Here is a 22679-nt window from a genome sequence, read left to right as displayed (position 1 = left end):
GGAGCCGAAGCATGCGAATCAATTACATATTACTGCCCCGCTGACCGTTTGGCCGGCAAATCGACGTCGTTGGCGATTAACTGCAGTGACTTTAACTTACCTCTGCCCGGCTCGACTCGCCAGCTTTCATGCAGTTCGCATCTCAACTCAGCGACGCTTTCATTAAAGTGCAAATTATGACTTGCCAGTTCCGCCAGGTGTTGGCCTGGCCTATTTGTCTTTAGCCAATGCTTTGGCTTTGTGCGCTGGCTTTTAAGCCCCCGACCCTTTTGTGTATGAAGTTATCAACGCCAGCGTCGTCATTGTGCGACTATCATTACTTGCTGCTTTTACGACATTAATTACCGCTCTTCTCTGGTCTTCTTACAATTTATAAATAAATTTATGGCCCAAACACAATCAATGGCTTACTGGCGCTAACTGCTTTGCTTGCTTTTCAACAAAAGCTACATTCAATGTCGTTAGGGTATGTTTTTTTTTTTGTACAACTTGTTTTTATTTAACTTTTAGATCGACATATAAAATTGCGGCTCAATTGTGGATTGTATAATAAACGTGAGAACGTTTTGAGGCAACAATGGTGAACACAAAAATAACAATATGCCAGATTATATTAAACAAAGTAGAATCCATTTAAATGTATGTCACAACTTGGAAACAAACTTTCGGCAGCTTCTAACTTTTACTAAATGCAACTCAAAGATAAAAACGAACTTCATAAAATATTAACATTTTTGTTAATTTTTCTTCTCTTAGAATACTGTGCGTAGATATTACAAAAATGCTTATTTCTACATGAGTCATATGTAATTACCACAAGAAACATGCCGTTTAAGTGACATTCAAAGGGTACAATTAAGGAACATTTGTACTCCAGGAATTAGCTTCTAAAGCTCTGGCACTTGCAGCAATCGATTGCTTCCCTAATGTAGATGTGACAGTCGAGAATCTCCTGCACCTTCTCCTGTATGTTGGACTCGATCTCATTGTAGGCCATGTGCCAGCAACATGAATTGCGTCTCTTCGTTTTAACGATGCAACAAAAGTACTTCATGATCTCGTAGACTTTATCCATTTGATTGTCGAGAACCAGATCACAAATGTTCAAATAGATTAGGTTCACATCGGTGGGTTTGGGCACCGCCTCCGTTTTCACCCAGGTGGCCAGCAACGATTTGTAATTGGGATTGACAAAGATATTCGTTTGCTTCTCCGGTTGTTCAACAGTTGGCGCCACATCCTTCTGTTTGTTGTTTAACGTGATATATTGGTGAATTGCGGGATGCATGTGTTGGGGCAGCTCCTCCATGTACTTGGTCACAATTTGATCTGCACGACACAGACGCTTATTTTCCCTGGCCAGACCCGCTTTCGATGTGGATGGCTGCAGATCGCTTCGGTTCAAAAAACAGTCAGCCCAGGAAGCAACATGTATCATTGGTGGTGGCGGCGGTGGTGAGGACGACGAATAACCTGTGCTCGAAGGCGAATTCGATTTCCTTTTTCTATTATTGTTGCTTTTCGAAATCGCCAAATATTCATCCGCAGAGTTAAGAATCTCTCGACGTAATTCCTCTGGCAGCTGTGCCAGAACATCCGGATCAAAATGTGAAATAGCTGCAGATTTGGCTATTGTTGACTCCCCGCTTGGAATTGGAATAAAGCCCGTCGATTTTTTGGTCATATTGAGTCCAATATCTTTTTGTGGTTCCAGCTTTCTTGATTCCGTTGCAGTCACCTGAAAAAAATTAGCAATTTTGAATGCAGCTGCTGGGTTGGATTTGCTTCTAGTTGCTGCGTTTTTTAGCAAACTAAGCACATTAGTACTATCCGATTTGGCTTTCATATCCAAGGGTTCCTTGATTGGGATTGCGATTGGTATATTTATCGATTTATCTAAAAAGACACAGAATGACAATTATCAAGTGTCAAGTGACATAAGAAATTAAGCATACCCTTTTGCTTCTCAGAGATTTTGGAGAACATATTCATGATGAGATTCTCCTTTTTCGACTCGACAACATCATCTAACTTGCTGAGATGGATGCCAATGCCACGCAGCTCGTTTGGGGGAAATCCGGACTCCTTCATCAGCTTAAGCACATTTTGCGTAATGAATTCCAAATCATCAGTGCTTTGTTTGAGTAGCAAAGACTTTGTCTGGTTATCGCAGATACCGTGTCCCATAAACTTGGATGTTTCAACGGGAGCTTCGGCAGCGCGAACCATTAGCTTCAAGGTGATAGATTTGGCCTTGCGTTTAATCTCTATCAGACGACTGTGAACCTCACCGCTTAGCTGTTTGAGAAACTTCTCCAGCTCTTCGTATTTGCTGAAGCGGATGCCGTAATTAACTTCAGCAGAAATCGATTTGCGTTGCTACAAGATTACATAAAATTTAAGAACAAGCTGGTTTTTATACCTTCATCTCACCTGTTCGTAGACCAAGGGACGTGGATCGATGCCGCGACAGTTTTGATAGAGTGTCTGTGCCATTTTCTTGCCCAGCAGCATTTCCAGGCGCACCAGCGAAACCTGCTGCACATCAGCACAGTTGCTCAAACCAGCCTGATTAAGCTTGTAGGTAATACTGCTGCCCACACCCGGCAACACATCCAGGGCCAGCGTGGCCATATAATTGGCTGCGTCTTCCGTCTGCAGCAGATGTTGTCCATTGGGCTTAGCCAGTTTGGTGGCCATGCGGGCGAGCAGTCTGTTGAGCAAGTGAAAGAGTTACAGAGTTTGTTAACTTAACTGGAATCCCACTCACTTGTTGTCAGCGACGCCCGCTGAGCAGGGACAAGCAGTTATATCACGCACCTCCTGGCGTAGATGGGTCACAAATGTCATCACATCCACTTGGAGTTCCTGCAGAACATCCGTTAAGTCCACAAACATTTCATCGCAGCTGACAGCCTCGATATTGAGTGTGTACTGTGCCACAGTGTTGTACAAGGCAAAGGCCACCTGTCGATGGAAAAGAGATAGTGTCAGAGTAAATCTTATTTTGTGCAAAACCTTGCTCACCTCTCGATAGCCCTCAAAGTCATATGGTATGGTCTTTAGTTCGGGGCACAGCTTGAGGGCCTGACCCACAAACATGCCATTCCTGATGCCCTTGGCACGCGCCTCGTAGCTACACGAGGCAATCTCCGACAAGGACATATTCTTCTGGAACCCATAGCGCACCTTATCCGCTCGCACATTGTCATGCAAATGCTGCTCGAAACGCTGGGCAAAGAGTTCCCGCTCCACCTGACGATTGGCTTGGGGATGCACTGGCACATCGGTGGCACCGGTACCACCCTTCGAGTGAGTCACCGCAATGGGGAGGCCACGAAGATCCGGATGCGAACGCAGTCCAACAGATACAAAAAAACAATCCATATCAATGTGCATCACATAACGTTTAGGTGTCTTCGTGGAGACATCTTCTGACAGCAGCTTGCCAGCAACTAGTAGTGTACGAAGTTCACCTCGCTTGACAAACGGCTTGTTGCCATGTGCCTGACGCAGCTCACACACATATTGCTTGAAACCGGCACCAAGTGTTGCGATGTGATGCAAACGTGAGTTCTTGTAGAACTCATTGAGGAACTCTGGATCAACGGCGGTGCGGGCGCTGTGGCTGCTATTCGGATGGTTGCTCGTTGTGGTAGCAGATAAATTATTGATATGGCTGATGTGCTTCTTGGGCGAAGTGGCCACATCCTGCTGCAGCTCCTTGAGTATGCCATCCAGTTCGGTTTCCTCGGCGACAGTTGAATTGTCGAGAGTCGAGTCATTCTTCTTGCCCTTTCCGAAATTGAGACGTGGCTGTGTCGTCTTTTGATTGGTATACAAGAGATATGGCTTATAGTCGAGCACACGGTTCTGCTCCACACAATCCACAACCCATTGGGCTGCAATGATTCGGCTGGTGTCCATTTTGCGCACCTTCACATCGGGTAAATTGGATGCAATGATGAACTTCGTGTGCGATCGTTCATAGTGATGAAAAGTGCCCCCATGCACCATCATTATACGTTTCAGCTCGTCGGCCGTGGGATTGGTCAGGCCATTGACAAATATGGAAATGCCATCGAATAGATTTGATTTGCGAAATGGATTGCTGGCAGCAGCAAATTGCTCCTCCAGCTTCGATTTCTTTGCCTCAAAGTAACCGCCCTGCAAAAGCGAGTGTTAGTTGCTGATCATTAAATTGTCCAACTACTCACCCACTCACTAAATCCATTGTGATCTTCGTCTGCCATTACAGCACAGCTACCAAAATTGGCTGCCAATAATTTGAAACTGTTTTGGAAGCAGGTTAAGCTTGGCCGATAGCTTCAGCCAATTACTGTTCGCACTTATCGATATTTTGAGAGGTGGCAGCACTTGCTCGTATTTAGTGTTGGTAATTACATTTGCTGTTATTGTTTTGTTCAGCTGCATTTTTTCTGAGTTAAGCGTAAAATGTGGAAATACAGTCAGAATCAACTGAATCAAGGACCACCTGGTGGTGGTGCTGGTGGTGGTGGTGGTGGCGGTGGCCCCAACATGATGCCCATGGGCGGTGGCTTTATGCAAGGCGGCGCAGGCATGCACATGTCACCGCAGCAGCAACAGCATCAAATGAACATGATGGGAGGACCAGGAGGTGGACCCGGCTCCATGCAAATGAATCCCAATGCGAGTGGACCACCCGGTTTAATGCAAAGCATGGGCATGTCGCCACAACACCAGATGCAGCAGCAACAGATGATGCAGGGAGGCGTCGGCGTTCCCATGTCCAATATGCCGCAGCAGCAACAGATGATGGGTCCACAGCAAGGAGTAGGTATGGTGCCTGGTCCGCAACAACATCCACCCAATATGCCACAGCAACAACAGCAGCAGCAGCATAATCCTGGCGCAGGTGCAGCTGGTGGACCAGGTGGTGGCAACAACATGCTCGCCATTTCTCAACCCAATCCGCACAAGGAGATTAATATAGTGCAGCTGTCGCGACTGGGTCAGGAAACGGTTCAGGATATTGCATCACGCTTCCAGGAAGTCTTCTCCGCCCTGAAGAATATACAACCCACTTCGCATCGCGACAATAATACGGAGAAAAAAGTGCAGGAATATTTTCGCACAATTCGATTGCTTTTCAAGCGAGTCCGCATCATCTACGAGAAGTGCAATGATGCTGGGATGGATTATATGAATGCGGAGAGTCTGATTCCCTACCGAGATGAGCCCGATCCGCGCATCGAACCCTCTCAATGTGATGAATATCGCAAAGTTTTGCAAGAGAATCAGGAATTAATCGAAACAGTTAAATTGAAAAATCGTCAATTGCGGGAGATTATTGACAGAACACGCATCATTATCTGGGAAATTAATACGATGTTGGCCATGCGGCGCTCTTAGATCTAAATACTATTTTCAAATTCCGATTGTTTATTTATGTAAATTTAATAATTAAAAAAAAGAAAGAATACAAACTAAAGCAATGTTGATTATTTGGTTTGGGCGCTTTGCAACACTGCCCATTTGTGATGCAGTAGAGAATAAGCAGTTTGTGTTTTGTAGGCGACGGCGGCGACTCAAATATCTCAACTCCACAAATTAAGAAATAAAATTCTTATATACATTCGCTGGGCATTAAAGAAAGTAAATAAATAACTGCACTAATCATGGCGAAAATGGCATTTCAGCATCAGGCCGGCACGGCAATGGAATGTTTAAGCGTAAGTTGTAAATTTTACGCACACACAAATACATACTTACCCACAGACACATACAGGTAGCAACAGCGTTCTTCCCGTAAATATATGGGCACGTTGTGTGTGTGTGTGTGTGTACGTGTAATTGGGTCGAATTCGAATAGAGACTTGGCCATAAACAAACTTTCACGTATTAGTCTGCTTTATTTATGTTGTTGTTTTGGCTTAGATTCCCATAACGCTGCATAAGGAAAAAGACTACGACCAAGAGGGCAGAGAGATCCTCAAATGTGGCTTTAAAATAGGCGGCGGCATCGATCAGGATTACAAAAAGAGTCCGCAAGGCTACACGGATTATGTATGTACAATAAAATGGTTTAATCAATGCTAAATTATATACATATTCATATCGATTTCTAGGGCATCTATGTGACGGAGGTGCACGAAGGCAGTCCAGCTGCCCGGGCTGGTTTGCGCATCCATGACAAGATACTGCAATGCAATGGCTACGATTTCACAATGGTCACACATAAAAAGGCCGTTAGCTATATAAGGAAAAATCCCATACTCAATATGCTCGTTGCACGCAAGGGTGTCACATCGACATAATCACTGCAATTCGGCTGGTCCTCCCACTAATAAGCAGCAGCAGCAACAGTAGCATTCACTAATAACTATTATTACTACAAATTGCCTCCCGCGTTGCTAAGGATCTCTCCCCATCTCCCTCTCGCTCTCTCTCTGAATCTATCTCAATCGCTAGCGGATCTTTTGGAAAACTACTCGAATACTTATTTATATATGTAAGCATACGTATAATTAAACCTTAAACAACATTATTATATATGCATATCGCGCACACATATATTTAGCCACAAAAACATAGAAAACCAATGTAGAGCGTAGAAAAGCTTCTTGTTAAATTGATTTTCTTTGACTTGGTTTAAGTTGATAATGAAAAAGGGAAAGAAAATCAAAAACCCATATTAGGTTGTTATACAAATACTCCACTTGTTGTACGATTTGCCAAGAAAACCGTGTAAGAAAAAGAAAAAACCATTTGCCAAAACCACAAAATACACACATTAATATAAACATAAGCCAAGTTCACAACGACTCCATATAAAGTGTATAAATTATGATTCTCATTGTACATTCTCTGAGCCCATATCGAATAGTGAGACATACTCGTTAATATGTCAGGATTAAAGTAAATTTTGTACTTTTATACACCTACCCAGAAACAACAATCTTAAAACAATCAGCAGCATTCCAAAAAACCAAAACAAAAAAAGATCGCAAAAAGTTGTTTAAAACTAAATATTACATAATTGTGATAAATATGCCGTTACTTGTGCAGATGTGTTTTTTTTAAATATGTATTTTTTAAGTATTTTTAAAATCAGTTTTTAAATGTTGAATTGCATTGAATAAATGTTTGCCTCTAGACACAGAAATGATGTGTTTTCCCCGATTGTTTGACAACAACAATGATAACTCAGCAGACGTAGGTTCAGCTTATTGCCATGTTTTTATTTTATTACCAATTACTTTGGGCTTACACACACACGCACACGCACATACAGACACAAACACAAACATACATAATTAAATTTTGTAACATTTTGCACTTAAAAATTGGACAAAAAACATATACACAACTAGTTTTATACGCAATCAATTTGCTAATTAAAATAATTACAAATAACTCAAGTTTTTGCAAGGAGCGAGGCGAACAGAAAGTGGCACGTGTACAGATTAAAGTGGGGGAGGGGAACAGCTTGCCACGCATTTGGGGGGCAAGAACAGACAATGAAATGAGGCATGCTAGCCATGAAACTACTTATTGGCATAACCATTGGGATTTTGACTCTGCCAACGCCACGTGTCCTCGCACATTTTATCAATGCCGCGCGTTGCCTTCCAGCCCAGTTTCGTCTCAGCCAGTTGTGCGTCTGCATAGCAAGTGGACACATCGCCGGAACGTCTGTCAACCAGTTCATAGGTGACCTTCTTGCCGGAGGCACGTTCGAAAGCATGCACCAGTTCCAGCACCGAGCAGCCAACCCCAGTACCCAAATTGTACGCGAAGAAACCAGATTCGGCAATGTTGCGCAACTTGTCCAAGGCCTTCACATGTCCCTCGGCCAGGTCAACGATGTGGATGTAGTCACGCACACCGGTGCCATCTTTCGTTGCGAAATCGCTGCCAAATACGCTCAATTTGGCACGACGACCCACCGCCACCTGGGCAATGTAGGGCATCAGATTATTCGGCTCGCCATTCGGATCCTCCCCAATGCGTCCGCTGATGTGTGCGCCCACCGGATTAAAGTAGCGCAGCGAGACAACTGCCCAACGCTGATAAAATGCAAAATACAAATGATTAGCTTAACTGATAATTTATGATATTATATATACGTTCACACCTTATCGGACTTGCACAGATCCTTGAGGATTTCCTCTGTAAAATATTTGGTTTTGCCATAGGGTGATGTACAATTGCCCGTCGGATGCTCTTCGGTGACGGGCAAGAATTTTGGTTCACCATAAACGGTGGCGCTGGAGCTGTACACAAATTTGAAGACATTGTTGTCGGCCATGGCCTCCAGCAGCACATTGGTGCCGGTCATGTTGTTGTGATAGTACTGCAATGGTATGCGGCAGGATTCGCCAACAGCTTTCAGCGCCGCAAAGTGCGCAACCATATCGATTTTGTGCTTGAAATTGAGAAAAACAAACAGGATTTAATATTGTCTGGAGAGATTTAAGGAAACAATACAAAATTAAATATAATATATTGAGCCATTCATTTAAATGTTCAAAAGTTATAAACTTGTTAGGAGCAAGATATATCTGGTTATTTTTAGTAATCTCCAAGATTAAATTAGTGACTCATAAGATAGTGCTTTATGGAATGTGACTAATTTCAATTTAATTTGCCTCGGAGATAACTTCAAATCTTCAATTGTTTTTTAAGAAAACGTTTTTAATTAACTAGTCCCTAAGTGATAAGTTTTTAATTTTATGTTGCGATTGCCATGATTATGTGTATGTTTGATAAGAATTGAATGAATAAAGTTGTTAAATACATATACATATATATGTACATAAGGATGAACTCTTTTGGAAGCATTCTTAGTATATGGCATTAAAATACCCTCGGCAAAGGCAATTGATGCTAAGTAAACAGATAGATTAACTGCAATCAGATTGTTGCTGCTTTAAGTGCAACGTCAATGTTGACGTTGTCGTTGCTGCTGTTGCCAGCACATCGAGTTATGTGACGCGAGGTCAAATGCCTATGCAGTCCGATTGTAGCGGAGACGTCGGAAGCGGGCAACAATTGAGTAAACACTATGAACAAACTGATATCTCGACAGCAACAGCAGCAGCAAAAGCAACAGGTCTGATAAGAAATATGGAAATTTTTCGAGTTGAAATGTGCCACATGTATCCATCCAAATTGCCACGTCAATTTTTCAATTAACAACTCACCTCCTGGAACACCGAACGCACTTGCTCCCGATCCGTGATGTCCACGCGATAGAAATTGACCTTTTTACCGGTGATTTCCTGGACACGGTTCAATGCCTCCGGCAGCTTGGATGCACCGCCGCTGTACGCATTGCACAAATTATCCACACAGATTACATTGTAGCCAGCGTTGAGCATCTCCAACACGGTATGCGAGCCAATATACCCAGCGCCGCCGGTAACAAGAACAGTGGGTGGAGCCATTGTATTAAAAAGAGAACTGTTCGCTGCAAGTGTGCTTTGATAACTGATAACTGCAAAAGTGAAAATTGGGTTAAATTTTAAAGCGAAATTCGAACTTGACGTCACCAAAAATATTCTACACCGAGTCGAATTCTTGTTAACGGTGCTTTGTGTACGTGTTGAGTGTACGTGTGTGTGTTTGTGTCTGTTCTGTCTCACCTCAACTGAGTTTATGTTATTATTAATTATCTACCGAAAATGTTGCTGACATGTGTTGATATCTAGATGAATACACGTTGTTTTTACTTTTGTTTCTGCTGCTGCGGCTACCCTTGAAATCGAATGTAGTTTTTTGTTTTTAACTGCACACACATACATATGTATACATATGCACGCGCTAACAAATGATGAGCTGCTGGCTAAAGATCGCTGACCTCTCTCTCTCTTTCTCTATCTCTCTCTGTCTGAGGTGCTTCTTCAGTGTGCTTTTTTTTGCTGTTGTTATCGTAACTCGTTTCTTGCACTTGTCGCACGCACATTCATTCATTCATTCGCTGACCTCCTCCCATTTGAGTACTTGCCGTTTTTTGATTTGTTGGACGTCTGTTTGGCTGGGCGGTTTGCACGTAACTGAATTCTGCTGCTTTTAACTTTGTACGCTTTTCGCTGCTTATCAATGTCACTGCAAGTGCACTGAGAGCGTTGTTAGCTGCAACTGATTGTTGCCAGCCTGGTGTCTTTAGCATGAAACATTCTTATCAATTGCTGACCATTTCTACAATAATTTGGAGTATTGTAGTTGTGTAGATAGGAAACGAAAAAAAACAAAAAAAAGCTGATGTTGCGCTCAGAAGACCGCTCTCCGTTATTATCAGAGCAAAATGTAAACAATAATGAAGTTGGCGTTGCCACATCGCGCAGCTACTCTATCGATAGCTTATCGATGACAATCAGCAGTACGAGTGCGATATGCACATATCTTCGCAAGCAGCGAGCAAAAAAATATGCATCAAATTAGTTTTTTACATTCAATTAATAATTAATAAATAGAAAAAAGTTAGTCAAGCCATATTAACAATAAGCATGGCATCCGCAACGGTAAGAAATGTATGTATGCCACACTCACAAGTAAAACGATGCAGTTGGAACAGTTAGAACTGCCAACAATACCAAAAACAACGCAAAGATAACAAAAAAGAAAGCAATATTTTGAAAGTGATAAAAATACAAATGCTAATTGCTTAAATTTCTGTTTTGCACAGGTGCCATTACTGGACGATGATACGATACCCTTTGGAGAGGAGGATGAGATGCGTGATCCGAGCACCGCAGCTCAAAAATACACGTAAGCAATGCGTCAAAAAAATATATACATACATGTATAATATTGTGTGCATGTTGGTGTTTACCTTCTTCTTCTTCCACACTTCTCTCTCTTCATCATTAGTCATCCTTATGTGACCTTCTTCCATTTGTTCTTCCGCGGCGCCTCCATTGTTATTTACATCTTCTGCGGCTGGTTCAGCGATTCCTTCATCACCAGTTTCGTGTTTGTAGTGCTCTTTTTGTCCGCCGATTTCTGGACGGTGAAGAATATCTCGGGTCGTCTCTTGGTCGGCTTGCGCTGGTGGAATTATGTCGACGACGAGGGCAAATCGCATTGGGTTTTCGAGTCGAAGAATGTAAGCGAAAATATAGAGAACAATATTTAGTGTCTGTAAACAAAAAACGATAACTGTAACTATAGTCTTCCACATTCCAGAGTCGCATCAACAAACACGAGCAGCGCATTTTCTGGCTGGGATTGATATTGTGTCCCCTTTTCTGGGGTCTCTTCTTTCTGATGGCTCTGTTTGGGTTGAAATTCAAGTGGCTGTTGTTGGTCATGATTGCGATTGCGCTGAATGCGGCCAATTTGTATGGCTATGTCAAGTGCAATTATGGAGCTAGCAAGGATTTGAACAGTGCTGCCACCGATTTCGTCAAAACGCAACTCTTCAAGAACGCTGTCGATATTATGACAAAACCCTCGGGAACACCACAACCACCGATAAACGTGCGTCCGACGGGAATTGTCTAAATGCGAATACGAACTTCATTCTTGCCCCAAAAGAATATTTAGTGTGTATGCTGTCAACTGTAAAATATGTAAAACTTAATTTAGCATTAATTTTTCATACATTTACGCTGCTTTCTATTGAGTAAAGGACATATTAATGTACTGAATTCTTTAAAATCTGAATTGTATTGCTAAAGCAATTAAAAAGGCAAAATTTTGCGCTATTCCATAAATTGATGTGGCAACGCTAAATGATTCACAAAAGCACCATATTATGTATTTATATGCTCTCCCACATCTGGCCACACTGATCTGTCAGATCTTATCATCTAAATCGATAAGTTGCTTGCACATCACTAGCAAGCAGGCTATTGTCGAAGAAAATTTTCGTTCGTCAAGATCTAGTGCTGGTTTTTGTGTGATTTAATACCTTAAATATATTTGCAATATAGTTGCACACACGTGCACAGGCAAGCAATTGAAAGCTTATAGGCAACTAATATATTAGAAAATAGAGGTGAGTGCAGTGAATGCGTGCACAATTTGTGTTTGTGTCCAGGCAATATCGATTTTTTTTCGCCGGTGTTGGAATACAGGGTGTTCTTTGGGCTTAAAAAAGAAAAGCGTATTGTGAATACTGATTTTTTTTCTCCCTCTCCATGGGATTGTGTGTTTTGGTGCAGCAGCAGGATGCGTGGTCGAGGCGGATACGTTCCACGTGGAATTGGTGGCCCACTGCGCGGTGGGGGCGGAGGTGGTGGCGGAGGCGGCGGCTACTACAACAATCGGAATTCTAGCAATTACGTGAACACACGCACCCAGGGCAATTATCGTCCCAACAGTGGACGCTATGAGAACAACTATCACAACAACAATCATACCAATAATCGCTATTGTGGAGGTGGTGGCAATAACAACAACACCGATCACTATGACAATCGCAACAATCGTGACAAGTTTAACAATCATCACAATTCGAGCACGGGAGGTGGACGCTACGACTCCTCCGGGTCCAGTCACAAGCGCAGCTACGTAAGAGTAACAGGCTTAAAATTAGTATTTATTTATATGACTCATTCTTTATTCTTCATTGTTTGCCAGGATTCGTCACGCGATCGCAACGATGACCGCAAACGGCCGCGTCAAGACGTAAGTTTATTTTTGACTTAAACCCAAAAACAGAAGAAAAAAAATAGTTTTCAGGTTTTTTTCTTGCTAAGATTGCATTTGGTTTGTTGACTGTCTGTGTAATTTTAATCAGTTTCCAAATATTTATAGCACTATTTTGTGAAGGTTTAACGCCGGATTCTAGAGCGTATAAAATAATAAAATGGAAAGACAAAAATAAATAATATAAAACGCACTCAAAGTAGTCAGCATATATAGACATATAAGACTTTGAGAACGCAAGAACTGTATTTAAATTGCACATATATCTATCATATATATAGATAGATAAATAGCAGCAGCAGCAGCAGCTACGCATATAGCAAAGATTTTGCCACACACCGAAATATATTTACATATATGTATTTTATACGCATAGAAAAGCATGAATTGAATTGATCTGTTTGAGTATCTACTATATCTTATATGTATATATATATATATATACGTATATCCTAAAAATGCCTGCCGCAGAGCAGGCAATTTCTCCGTTCCGACAACAGATAACTTGCTATATATCTAGACCATATAAAAAAAAGTATAAGGTTTGTTCTCATCATGCTATAATTACTACTACTACTACTACTACACACACTTGCTCCAGGATAACGATAACCCAATTTATATCTATATATAGGAAATATATATACAGCAATTCTTTATCATAAACAAGAAATTTATATATGTATAAATATACCTATTCGAATATCAAACCAAAAAAAAAACAAACCAAAAAAAAACAATGCTCCTCTACACTCCTACTTCCTATTCATCATGAATCGTCAATAGGATTACCGTCGCACGTCCTCGTCAAATGATCACAACAACGATCGCCCATCATCGTCATCGCAGAACATGGGCGGCGGCTCTTCCTCATCGAGTTATCATCAACGCAACAGCAATAACAACAACAATGATCGTGGTGGTGGCATGAGCACCAGTTCGTATCGTCCACGTGATGATGGCGGCAGCATTGGTGGCGGCAGCCAGCAGCGACATCATCAGCGCGACTCATCGATGGGTCCGCCAAAGCGGCCGCTAATCCGCAGTGTTGCCGGCACCAGTTATATATCGCGACCACGCGGCTCAATGTCGATGCGTGGCGGCATGATTCGAAGCAACAACGCTGGCATGCGCGGCGTTGGCACCATGAGGATTGTGCGGCCGCGCATCAACGAATCCAATGATCTGCGCACCATGCGCCGCCAACTGCTATATGCACAGCAAAAAGATCGCGCTCGCCTCCTCAAGATTCAACAGCTGAAAAGGTAATTAGACAAAAACAAAAAAAAAAAACGTTTATAAAAAAATCCAGATAAAAGATAAAAGTCATCCACTATATTCTCTGTGTGAATCCTATTAAAAAGAGGACAAATCTCAAGGCTGATAGTTGTTGAAAGTACGTAACGCCAATGTGCCAATGAAGCGCCCGAGAGATCACCAAAAATATGTTGTGATATATGTGTGTGATATGAACACTATATATAATATATCTCTACTATATAAATGCATTCACATGAGTGAGAATTCCGAGTGTTTAAGAACTATATAATATAGATATTATATTGGCAGCATTATTATCACAAATTGAAAATGTTTATTTGAGCGAGAACACGTTCGTATATAATCTTCTGTAAAATCCAATATATATATATGTATACTCCAAAGTATGTATCATATCTCTAGGCCGACACACTCAATAATAAATACAGATCTGTTTGTTAGCCTTATCATCTTATAAGTATTCGTATTGTGTACTTATCACAACAATTTGCATTTGCGCCTTCCCCCAAACAAACAAAAAAAAAATCACAACAAAAACCAAAAAAATTCAATTCGAATTCCATAGCTCGTTGCGGCGTCAACGCCAGGGAGGGAACAGCAGCGATAATTCTAGCCATGACAATGATGACTCTGATAATGCTGACAAGGATGATGATGATGATGATGCTGCTGATAAGAAGAACAAGAACAAGAAGAAACAAAGCAATGACAATGATGATGGCGACGACGATGACGACGATGATGATGAGGACGATAAGGAAGACGCTGGCGGGGATGGGGATGGAAAGAAGAGCAGCGATTCATTGAAAAAGTCGACAGGCAAAAAGCAGCGTAGCAGCAAAATGGCATCCTCGGATGATGCCGAGGCAAGCGGCAAGTCCAATGATGATAAGGTCAAGGATGAGAACGATGACCAAGAGCACGATGATGATGGCACTGGCACATCGACTGATGCTGACAAAAAGAATGCCAAAGCATCAGCGGGCTCCGATGATGATGATGATGAGGGCAAGGTGAAGACCGAAGATTCGGCCGATGTCGCCGACAAGCCCAAAGAGAAGGGAGCCACCAAATCATCATCGTCAGCGAGCAATGCCGAAAAGTCGTCGATAGGTAAGAAAAAAGACAAAGACGGCGACGACAAAGAGTCCAAGTCCAAGAAATCGTCCAGCAACAAGAAGGCGCGCTCCTCGCGCAAAGATAAGGACAAGGGCGACAGCGATGATGAGCGCAAAGAGCGACGAACATCCTCGCGTCATCGTGACGATGATCACAATAATCTGCGCAAGCGCACCTTCATCAAACTCACCTGCGTACACTGCCGCATCAAGTGCGTAACCTTTAAGGTAAGTGAACGAGATTGTTGCAATTCTGAGTGTACAGTCGAACTTGCTTGAGGTGTATTCGAACAAAAGAAGTCTTTACAAGAAGTTCGACTCTACAACAAACTCAAATACCTGTTTCCCACTTCCAACTATAGCCTTATATTGTATATATATTTTATTTATATATTCCATAATGTTTGACAGGAATATCACTATCATTTGAACTCGCGCACCCATAAGAACGCGATGCGTACGGTCGCATTGAGGCAGCGCGCCGACTTGCAACGGATGCGAGCTCGTCAACGCACCACACAGCGTGAGATCGAGGAGAATAGCAAGGAGGAGTATGAGTCCCGTTATTGCCGCCTCTGCCGCTTGGCATATCGCCAGCCGAAGAACATGCATCAGGCGTCGGAGCATCATAAGACGATTAAGAAATTCTTGATGCCATACTGTGGCTCCTGTCATCTGGCCTTTAAGAATGCGATGTTGTATGAGAATCATCGCTGTTCGCTGGAGCATATTCGGGTAAGGTGTACCAAATCTTAATTCCATATTTCTTTATAATCTATATGTATATATATATATATATTGTCTGGATTCGGTGCACCTACAGAGTAAGGCGCGCAACGATGAATCCGGTTCAGAGGATAGTGTGGATGAGCGTGAGATTGATTTGAACAAATTCCTCACCGTGGATTCGGTGGGCGAGATCGATGATGACATCATGGATGCGGATGTCGATGCCATGCTGTTAGAAGCCGAAACGGCTCAGAAGAGCAATGACGAGGAGACCCGTAAGCGTGGCCTCATCGGTATGGACTTCATTAAGACGGTGGAGGCATTCTATTGCGAACTATGCAATCATCACTCGACCAAAGAGGGCGGCGACGATACCTTGGAGGCGTACACAAAGAAGCATTGCCTGCAACACTCGCACATTAAGAACTATTTGCGTCACAAGGACGAGACTGATAAGAAAAGCAAGTCTGAGGTTGGCGACGATGATGAACACGATGCCGATGACGACGAGGCGGGCAATAAGTCGACGAAGAAGGATATTGACGAGGCTGAGGCTGAGGAGGACATCGAAATGGATGGCAAGGCGGAGGAGGATGAAGACGACGATGACGATGCTCAAGAGTCGCACGATGAAAATCTGTGGGAGGAAGTGGACAAGGATCTGGGTGATCTCCTGGCCGACTTGGAGCCACTCCCCCACGAAGAAGAGGAGGAAGAAGATGAATCTGTGCTAAATATTGATATCGAAAGGTACGTTTTCATACTTTTTAAAGCAGCACAGTTGCTATAATAATATGAATCCAAAATTGCAGCGAAAAGAACAAACTTAAGGATGTCAAGGATGATGCCAATGGCAGTGCCGATGAGTCTACAAAGGAAACCAAACCCTCAACGGCTGGCGGCAAAGGAGCTGATAAAAAGGCAGCTGTGGCAGCAACAACACCCACCAAGTCAGCAGCAGTTGGCAAACAGGAGCCACCAACAACAACAACCCCAGCCAAGAAACCAGCAACGGCCAAAGCTGCAGCAGCCAGCAAGGCCACCAGTCGACCCGGACCGGCGTCGACGAAACGACAAGTCTTGGTCAATGGAAAACGCACCCCAGCTGCGATAATCAAGGCGGCCACCAAGACGACAGCCGCCGACTCCAACTGAACCCGACTCTGCCACAACAACAACAACAACCCATTCACCACGCGTCTTAGATGATGATAATACTAACTGCAACTGGCCAAAACCAGTGAATTGGTTGCAACAGCAGCAAATAAAAAAAAACAAAACTCGTACAAAAAAAGTTACAACTTTTACATGCGGACATTTTCTGGATACAAAAAGCATAAGCAAAACCACCTGTGCCTCTGCAAATCGAGAGCACTTTTTTGTTGAGCCTTTCTAAAGTTGAAAACTTGCCATCAAAAACAATGAAACAGCGAAAATTTATTTATCTGCCAATTTGTGCAGGGCAGGGCACTTTAGAGAGTTTAGAAAAATGGGCAGCTATTTAATTTGATTAAGTGAATTTTGGTTTTTAGAGCGCCGCCTATTTTATCGGATGTATTTATTAACCTTGTAGAGAGACTGTTTTTCTTATTGTTGCTGTTGTTGTTATTATTGTTATTTTCATTGTTGCTTGTTTATTTCCGTTCGGAGAAGACAATGCGATCGCTGGCAAGCTGGCTGAACTGAAAGGAAAACGAACACATTTCATTTCATTTCATTTCATAATTTTTCGCAAAATTAACTTTCACTGCAGCATGTCGCATATGATGATTGAGCCGACGCCGGCGCCACAGCTGTGGCAGGGTGTCTGCATGTGGTCATATATTACACAATATGTGCCACTTAACAGCGCTACTTGTGCGTTAATATAAATAGAGGCTTCTCCTTCTCCTCGCTCTTGCTTCCTTTTATTATCATTAAATCAGACAACGCCGCGTCACACAATGTCAAGCTTTGATTTGATTTGGTATGCAACCCGGCGGCTGTTTATTTTTATTTATATTTGATATGCTGATGGGGACCGTCTGTCTGTCTGTCTGTCTGTCTGTTGTCCGGCTTGTGTGACGTTAATCCCTGACAATCGCTCATTCAACCGATTGTGGTAAATTGCAAGCTCGGCTGTGGCGAGATTTATGCGCGCATTGTTCTGTGCCACAAATCCGGTTTTTGTCTTCGTCGTTTTTATTTTGATTTTTTGCCGGCTTTAGTTGTGTAGCCCGTTACTATTTTAACATTTAATCTGTAGCTGCAACTTGTTTTTACCTTGCTTGCGGGGTTTTTGGCTCTTCTATTAAGAAATTTCAACGACTTTTTTGTTTTGTATTTTTTTCTTCCTGTTGTGCAGCTTTTTTGTGTTTGTTTGCACTTTGCCACATTTTAAATGCCAAGGTGGCAGCTTGTTTACCGAATCAAGTTTCCTAGCCTGATTGCAAATACAAAAAAAATAGTGTTTTGTTAATGCCAGCCAAACGCATTTTAATGTTATTAACTGCAACTGTTACGCATTTTTAGCCGCTGGCCATTGACATTTCTCATTTCTCGTGTGTGCTTTGTTAAATTAAAACATTTGGCGACTCCATTGAAATGTCAGCTTGTAAAATGTGCTGGCCATTTTCAAAGACATTTATTTCTTGTGCGGGTGCGTGCCTAATTGCTGGTATTTAAGCAAAAATTGCTTTGTCTTGTGCACATTTTCTCATCGTTGTTTTGTTTTCTTATTTTTTTATCCATATATTCAGCGGTTTTTTCTTGTAATAAACCTTGGGACTCAAAAGATGATGGAATTGGCATACATTGACATGTGTGTGTGTTTATCAAAAATTATATTTGTTGTCCAAAAACATGTTGATAATCAACGGTTTTGTAACGCACGGCCATAACTTCGTTAAAGTCATTGTTTTTCTCATAAAATGTAAATAATTGGCCGCTGGCGAATGACTGTTAAAAAATGGCAAAGCCAGTGCTGGTAAATAGCAAACAGAGTGCGATCAATATCGTTATGCACTTTCCTCCAAATTGCCAACGATAATCCTTGTTCATTCACAATTGTTACGACTACGATTACACTTAAATGACTACATAAATAGGCATGTGTAATTATTATGTTACATGCCCATTCTCATTGCGATGATTAACTGTGTAATGTGTGAACATTTCACACGAATCTTTTTGGCAGCCTTGTGGCGGCTGATCAGCCCGCCGTTTAAGGCATACTAATAGAAAAGAACTTAATTGCTGTGCGACCGCATAAACCATGGCCAGAGTGCTGCCATATCTTTGGGAAATCCCAAATGCTAATTGCCACCGTCGCACTCTATGCATACATGCACATATTTCCCTCCCCCACCTCCCACACACACACATACACATATAAAATTCACCAAGTTCCGCATCAGTTTTAGTTGGACTTGCATAAAAATTTCTTACATCACACGGCAGATAGTAATTTCAGGGCACGCAAATTTAAAAAAAAAAAACAGCACATGGGATATATGTGATAGATGTGCAAAGAGATACCGCAAGGGCGGTGCCGGTTGCGCGAATAAATAGTACCATAACAACTAGATCTAATTAAAGCTAAAACCAGGTGCACATGCATCTGGGAAAGATGTGTTTTTTTTATATATATATATGTACATATATTTGTATATATGTATTTTTTGTTTGTCATATTTTTGCATGCCTCATTCATTCTTCTCACGCCCAAAATGTAAATGAAGTCGTTTGGGGGCAAGCCCCTCCACAGGCGGCTTAAAGGGGTTGGGGCGGCCTATTGCTAATGTTAAACCAAAGACGAGTTTACATGCTTCGCTAGTTGTCGTCGCTGCCTTTGTAGTGTGAAAATCTTTTTTGTTTATTTTCTATGATTATTTCCATTGACTTATACACACATACATAAATATATACATATATATATATATATATATATATTATAATCATAGTTGTCATTCATAACTTGTTGCATTGTTTGGGGCGGATCCGTTGAGGTTTTTGGGCTAAACTCTTTGGTGGATGTTGTTGGTTTGCTGTTGTTTTTGTTATAGGTATTTGGGCTGCATTTGCTATTGCAACGCTTTTCTGGTTTCTTTATATTTAGTTTTATTAAGAGTCACCAATTTATTGTGCAAACGACAATCTCTGTTTAATTTGGTAATGCTTTTATTTGCCCAACTCTCTTGTCACCATACTAATAGCATGTAAATGTTCACACAGCGGAAAAAAGGAAAATGTTTTCATCAAAAGCATAAATTAAAATTCCACACGCTACAAATTGGGTTAATATTCACCATTGACAGCATTTTAATACCCTGAATACCCATTGACTATGGGTCAAAAGAGTAAAATGATGTTGTGCAAAAGTATTTGATGGGCACAGGGACGTTTCTAAGATCCCATAAGGCATACATATTTTTGTTCAGCAAAAACAGTCTATTCGTCATACATACACATATACAGTTTTTAATATATGTTCAATTTTTTCATTTCCAAGATCTCCTCTTAATTTGTTCTCAATGGAATGCAAACATATTTTTTTTTTGAATGTCGTTTGTATTCAGCTGTGCTTCTCTTGTGCCCCCTGACATTTTACGATCGCATTGCGCATACTACATAAATTAACGCAAGGTCGCCGAGATTGTGCTGAGATGGAGTCCATAAGCATATGTCTATCAATTGTCTGCCACAGCTCATTATCGAATGCATTAGTGGCAACTGATGGGGCAATCAGCAACATTAAATCAAACATTCAATGCACATATGCACACATATATATATAAATATATATATTTTGATCATAAATGCACTCAGTGCAAGTGAAAATCTCAACTTTGGCCAAGCGTGTAGCACTTAACATGGCCATTAATTTCATCTAACAGTCTGTGTTTATGAAATTGAAATTGAAACACTTGTCTGGCCTGGCAGCCGAAAATATTTGGGAAAAAAATACAGGAAAACGCAAATCATATAACAGTAATGCCGAGTCAAAAGTCAGACCAAAAATACTATTTGCCCCCCACATCATCATGTAATGGCAGTCCAAATTGTCTACAGTTGACTAAACGCCACGCTCATTAGCAAATTATGCAGTAGACGAGTGTGCATATATAACGGTATTTGTGTGTGTGTGAGGCAACGGTTCAGTGGAACCCGGACTCAAAATCAGATACAGATACAAGCGGAGATTTCAGTTGAGATACTGGTGCTGCAGCAGATATGGGAGTCGTCTCTTTTGTTGGGGAGGGCGAATTATAGTCTAGCAACTCATGAATCACGAATTTGTTTATGTTTATGGCAGTTTTACGCTCGACTGGTTCTGGGCAAACAAACAAGCAAGCCAGCAAAAAGTTTTGGCTTAACTTTAAGCCATATTAATTGTATTTATATCCAAGCTAAACATAAATTAGAATGCAAGTTTTAATGTCGCAAAACGCTTTAATTAATGCTAATATTATTTTGAACGCTTATGATTAATGCGATTATTTAAGTAAATAGGATATGGGAGTTAATAGTTATACAGATGATATGGTATCATTATATAAGCAATAATATTCTTATAGATACAACAGAACTTTGTAATTAAAATGCTCTCCGAAGTATGCAATTAAAAATGTTAAAATATTACATTTTTAAGTAGCACATTATTCAAGTTCTAGATCCATAAGTAATTGACTTAAGATTTCAAATAAATTTTGCTAGTGCTAAGTTGTATAATAAAATTTAAATACAAACTTTACGAGCTGTCAGTTTTTTTTCCGAAATTTTGTCTCTTTTTAATTAACTGACAGAGTTTCTTAACGAGGCAGATTCACTTAAGCTCACACGACTAGGCCAATTAAATTACTTGGTAAACTTCTGCAATACAATACAATACAATACCATAAACAAGCTGAAATGTTAATTAAATAATCATTTAATTACATTTAAATTATATACACACATAGATTACCTATAATTATTATTACCAGCCATATCATGACAAATAGCGGTAAAGGTATAAAAACAAGCTAACATTACATATCTATATATGTTTGTGTATTATTTGTACATTTGACATCTGCACGACGACCAAGACGATTATGCAATTCCCATTGTCCAGCACAACATTTCATTAACAACAACAACAACCACAACAACAACTTGAAATAGATTCGCGTAGAGTCTGCCAATTAAGATTTCTCAGCTTGTGTGTGTCCCGCAATAACAGTATGTATATCAAAAAGCATAAGCTAAATGCTAAGGTTGACTTCTGTCCGAAGTCGCGCAGCCTGTCGCATTTATAAAAATTTATACCCATAAAATGTAGAGCATAAAACTGTCGACCGCAAAAAGCATCAACAACATTCTACCGATAAAAAAAAAATAACATACTGAATGCAAATGCCAAACTGTGAAGTGCAGCCGAGAGCAGCTACAGAGCAACATCATCATCCAACTCATCATCATCATCACGATAATAATCATCATCATCATCATGATCATCATTGATTTACGTGAAGTCGAATGCAAACTGTTGCATTTCTGGTAGCTACAACAACAACAACAAAAAACACTGCTTGAAATTAAAAGCTGTGCTACAAAAAAAGACTAGACAACAACAGAAAAAAACCTTTAATACAATAATAATAAATACTAGTAAAAGAAAAGAAGATGTTGCCACTGTTGTTGCTGTTGCTGCTGCTGTTATTGTTGCTGATCGCATCGTTGTTTTTTTTTTTGTCTGTCGTCTTCGTCTAGTAGGCAATGCAACAATTTCACAAGCAACACGCAGACAACTAAATGACAATGTGAGCAAAATAACAATAACAACAACAACATCAACAACAACTGGCTGAATTTATAATAAGTAAATCCCAAACTAGTTGTTGTTGCCTGCAATTGATCGATGTGGTTGCTGCTGTTGCTGCTGCTGCTGCG

At 41.1% G+C, this 22679-nt stretch overlaps 6 protein-coding genes across 11 annotated transcripts; 4 read left to right on the top strand and 2 right to left on the bottom strand.

Annotated features, from left to right (window-relative positions):
- Positions 1-718: 718 nt before the first annotated feature.
- Positions 719-4300, bottom strand: LOC6556857 (DNA repair protein Rev1). Of its 2 annotated transcripts, none has more exons than XM_032739152.1 (6): positions 4218-4300; positions 3028-4167; positions 2771-2967; positions 2434-2713; positions 1956-2379; positions 719-1896 (listed from the first exon to the last, which is right to left on the bottom strand). In XM_032739152.1, the coding sequence occupies exons 1-6, from the start codon at positions 4251-4253 to the stop codon at positions 881-883; spliced, it is 3093 nt and encodes a 1030-aa protein (XP_032595043.1). In that variant the 5' UTR covers positions 4254-4300; the 3' UTR covers positions 719-880. The 2 variants fall into 2 exon arrangements, with proteins under 2 accessions (XP_032595043.1, XP_032595051.1); XM_032739160.1 differs by having other exon boundaries at positions 4226-4249.
- A 94-nt stretch (positions 4301-4394) lies between these two features.
- LOC6556675 (mediator of RNA polymerase II transcription subunit 30) lies at positions 4395-5462 on the top strand. The gene has a single exon (XM_001983684.2). The coding sequence runs from the start codon at positions 4456-4458 to the stop codon at positions 5392-5394; it is 939 nt and encodes a 312-aa protein (XP_001983720.1). The 5' UTR covers positions 4395-4455; the 3' UTR covers positions 5395-5462.
- A 107-nt stretch (positions 5463-5569) lies between these two features.
- LOC6556916 (tax1-binding protein 3 homolog) lies at positions 5570-7147 on the top strand. Its single transcript, XM_001983685.2, has 3 exons — positions 5570-5714; positions 5920-6048; positions 6111-7147. The coding sequence occupies exons 1-3, from the start codon at positions 5661-5663 to the stop codon at positions 6297-6299; spliced, it is 372 nt and encodes a 123-aa protein (XP_001983721.1). The 5' UTR covers positions 5570-5660; the 3' UTR covers positions 6300-7147.
- Positions 7148-7198: 51 nt separating this feature from the next.
- Positions 7199-10182, bottom strand: LOC6556932 (UDP-glucose 4-epimerase). The gene is made up of 4 exons (XM_001983686.3): positions 9992-10182; positions 9189-9481; positions 8120-8410; positions 7199-8051 (listed from the first exon to the last, which is right to left on the bottom strand). Exons 2-4 carry the CDS (start codon positions 9429-9431, stop codon positions 7530-7532), a joined length of 1056 nt encoding a protein of 351 aa, XP_001983722.1. The 5' UTR covers positions 9432-9481; positions 9992-10182; the 3' UTR covers positions 7199-7529.
- A 188-nt stretch (positions 10183-10370) lies between these two features.
- Positions 10371-11636, top strand: LOC6556972 (uncharacterized Golgi apparatus membrane protein-like protein CG5021). Of its 4 annotated transcripts, none has more exons than XM_032735183.2 (4): positions 10371-10508; positions 10673-10755; positions 10858-11092; positions 11158-11636. In XM_032735183.2, exons 1-4 carry the CDS (start codon positions 10494-10496, stop codon positions 11488-11490), a joined length of 666 nt encoding a protein of 221 aa, XP_032591074.1. In that variant the 5' UTR covers positions 10371-10493; the 3' UTR covers positions 11491-11636. The 4 variants fall into 4 exon arrangements, with proteins under 4 accessions (XP_032591074.1, XP_032591079.1, XP_032591071.1 ...); XM_032735188.2 differs by having other exon boundaries at positions 10371-10517; positions 11173-11636; XM_032735180.2 differs by having other exon boundaries at positions 10371-10517.
- Positions 11637-11824: 188 nt separating this feature from the next.
- Positions 11825-17278, top strand: LOC6557000 (glutamic acid-rich protein). Of its 2 annotated transcripts, none has more exons than XM_001983688.3 (8): positions 11825-11986; positions 12156-12501; positions 12571-12618; positions 13426-13904; positions 14486-15266; positions 15450-15773; positions 15862-16517; positions 16580-17278. In XM_001983688.3, the coding sequence occupies exons 2-8, from the start codon at positions 12160-12162 to the stop codon at positions 16920-16922; spliced, it is 2973 nt and encodes a 990-aa protein (XP_001983724.1). In that variant the 5' UTR covers positions 11825-11986; positions 12156-12159; the 3' UTR covers positions 16923-17278. The 2 variants fall into 2 exon arrangements, with proteins under 2 accessions (XP_001983724.1, XP_032598101.1); XM_032742210.2 differs by having other exon boundaries at positions 12153-12501.
- Positions 17279-22679: the final 5401 nt, after the last annotated feature.

Source organism: Drosophila grimshawi, unplaced genomic scaffold (genome assembly GCF_018153295.1).
Source record: "Drosophila grimshawi isolate 15287-2541.00 unplaced genomic scaffold, ASM1815329v1 contig_44, whole genome shotgun sequence".
In the NCBI taxonomy this organism is placed as follows: Eukaryota; Metazoa; Arthropoda; class Insecta; order Diptera; family Drosophilidae; genus Drosophila; species Drosophila grimshawi.
This window is presented reverse-complemented; position numbering and strand designations above follow the sequence as displayed.

Excerpts from the sequence above, each read along its gene's own strand:
- LOC6556857 (XM_032739152.1), bottom strand. The coding sequence starts at position 4,253 with ATGGCAGACGAAGATCACAATGGATTTAGTGAGTGG. Across the intron at positions 4,168-4,217 it reads ACAATGGATTTAGTGAGTGG|GGCGGTTACTTTGAGGCAAA; the intron begins GTGAGTAGTTGG and ends TCGCTTTTGCAG. Across the intron at positions 2,714-2,770 it reads GCGGGCGTCGCTGACAACAA|ACTGCTCGCCCGCATGGCCA; the intron begins GTGAGTGGGATT and ends CTTGCTCAACAG.
- LOC6556675 (XM_001983684.2), top strand. The coding sequence starts at position 4,456 with ATGTGGAAATACAGTCAGAATCAACTGAATCAAGGACCACCTGGTGGT.
- LOC6556916 (XM_001983685.2), top strand. The coding sequence starts at position 5,661 with ATGGCGAAAATGGCATTTCAGCATCAGGCCGGCACGGCAATGGAATGT. Across the intron at positions 5,715-5,919 it reads CGGCAATGGAATGTTTAAGC|ATTCCCATAACGCTGCATAA; the intron begins GTAAGTTGTAAA and ends GTTTTGGCTTAG. Across the intron at positions 6,049-6,110 it reads CGCAAGGCTACACGGATTAT|GGCATCTATGTGACGGAGGT; the intron begins GTATGTACAATA and ends ATCGATTTCTAG.
- LOC6556932 (XM_001983686.3), bottom strand. The coding sequence starts at position 9,431 with ATGGCTCCACCCACTGTTCTTGTTACCGGCGGCGCTGGGTATATTGGC. Across the intron at positions 8,411-9,188 it reads TGCGTTCGGTGTTCCAGGAG|CACAAAATCGATATGGTTGC; the intron begins GTGAGTTGTTAA and ends CTCAATTTCAAG. Across the intron at positions 8,052-8,119 it reads ATCTGTGCAAGTCCGATAAG|CGTTGGGCAGTTGTCTCGCT; the intron begins GTGTGAACGTAT and ends GCATTTTATCAG.
- LOC6556972 (XM_032735180.2), top strand. The coding sequence starts at position 10,494 with ATGGCATCCGCAACGGTAAGAAAT. Across the intron at positions 10,518-10,672 it reads CATCCGCAACGGTAAGAAAT|GTGCCATTACTGGACGATGA; the intron begins GTATGTATGCCA and ends TGTTTTGCACAG. Across the intron at positions 11,093-11,157 it reads GGGTTTTCGAGTCGAAGAAT|TCTTCCACATTCCAGAGTCG; the intron begins GTAAGCGAAAAT and ends CTGTAACTATAG.
- LOC6557000 (XM_001983688.3), top strand. The coding sequence starts at position 12,160 with ATGCGTGGTCGAGGCGGATACGTTCCACGTGGAATTGGTGGCCCACTG. Across the intron at positions 15,774-15,861 it reads GTTCGCTGGAGCATATTCGG|AGTAAGGCGCGCAACGATGA; the intron begins GTAAGGTGTACC and ends GTGCACCTACAG. Across the intron at positions 16,518-16,579 it reads CTAAATATTGATATCGAAAG|CGAAAAGAACAAACTTAAGG; the intron begins GTACGTTTTCAT and ends CCAAAATTGCAG.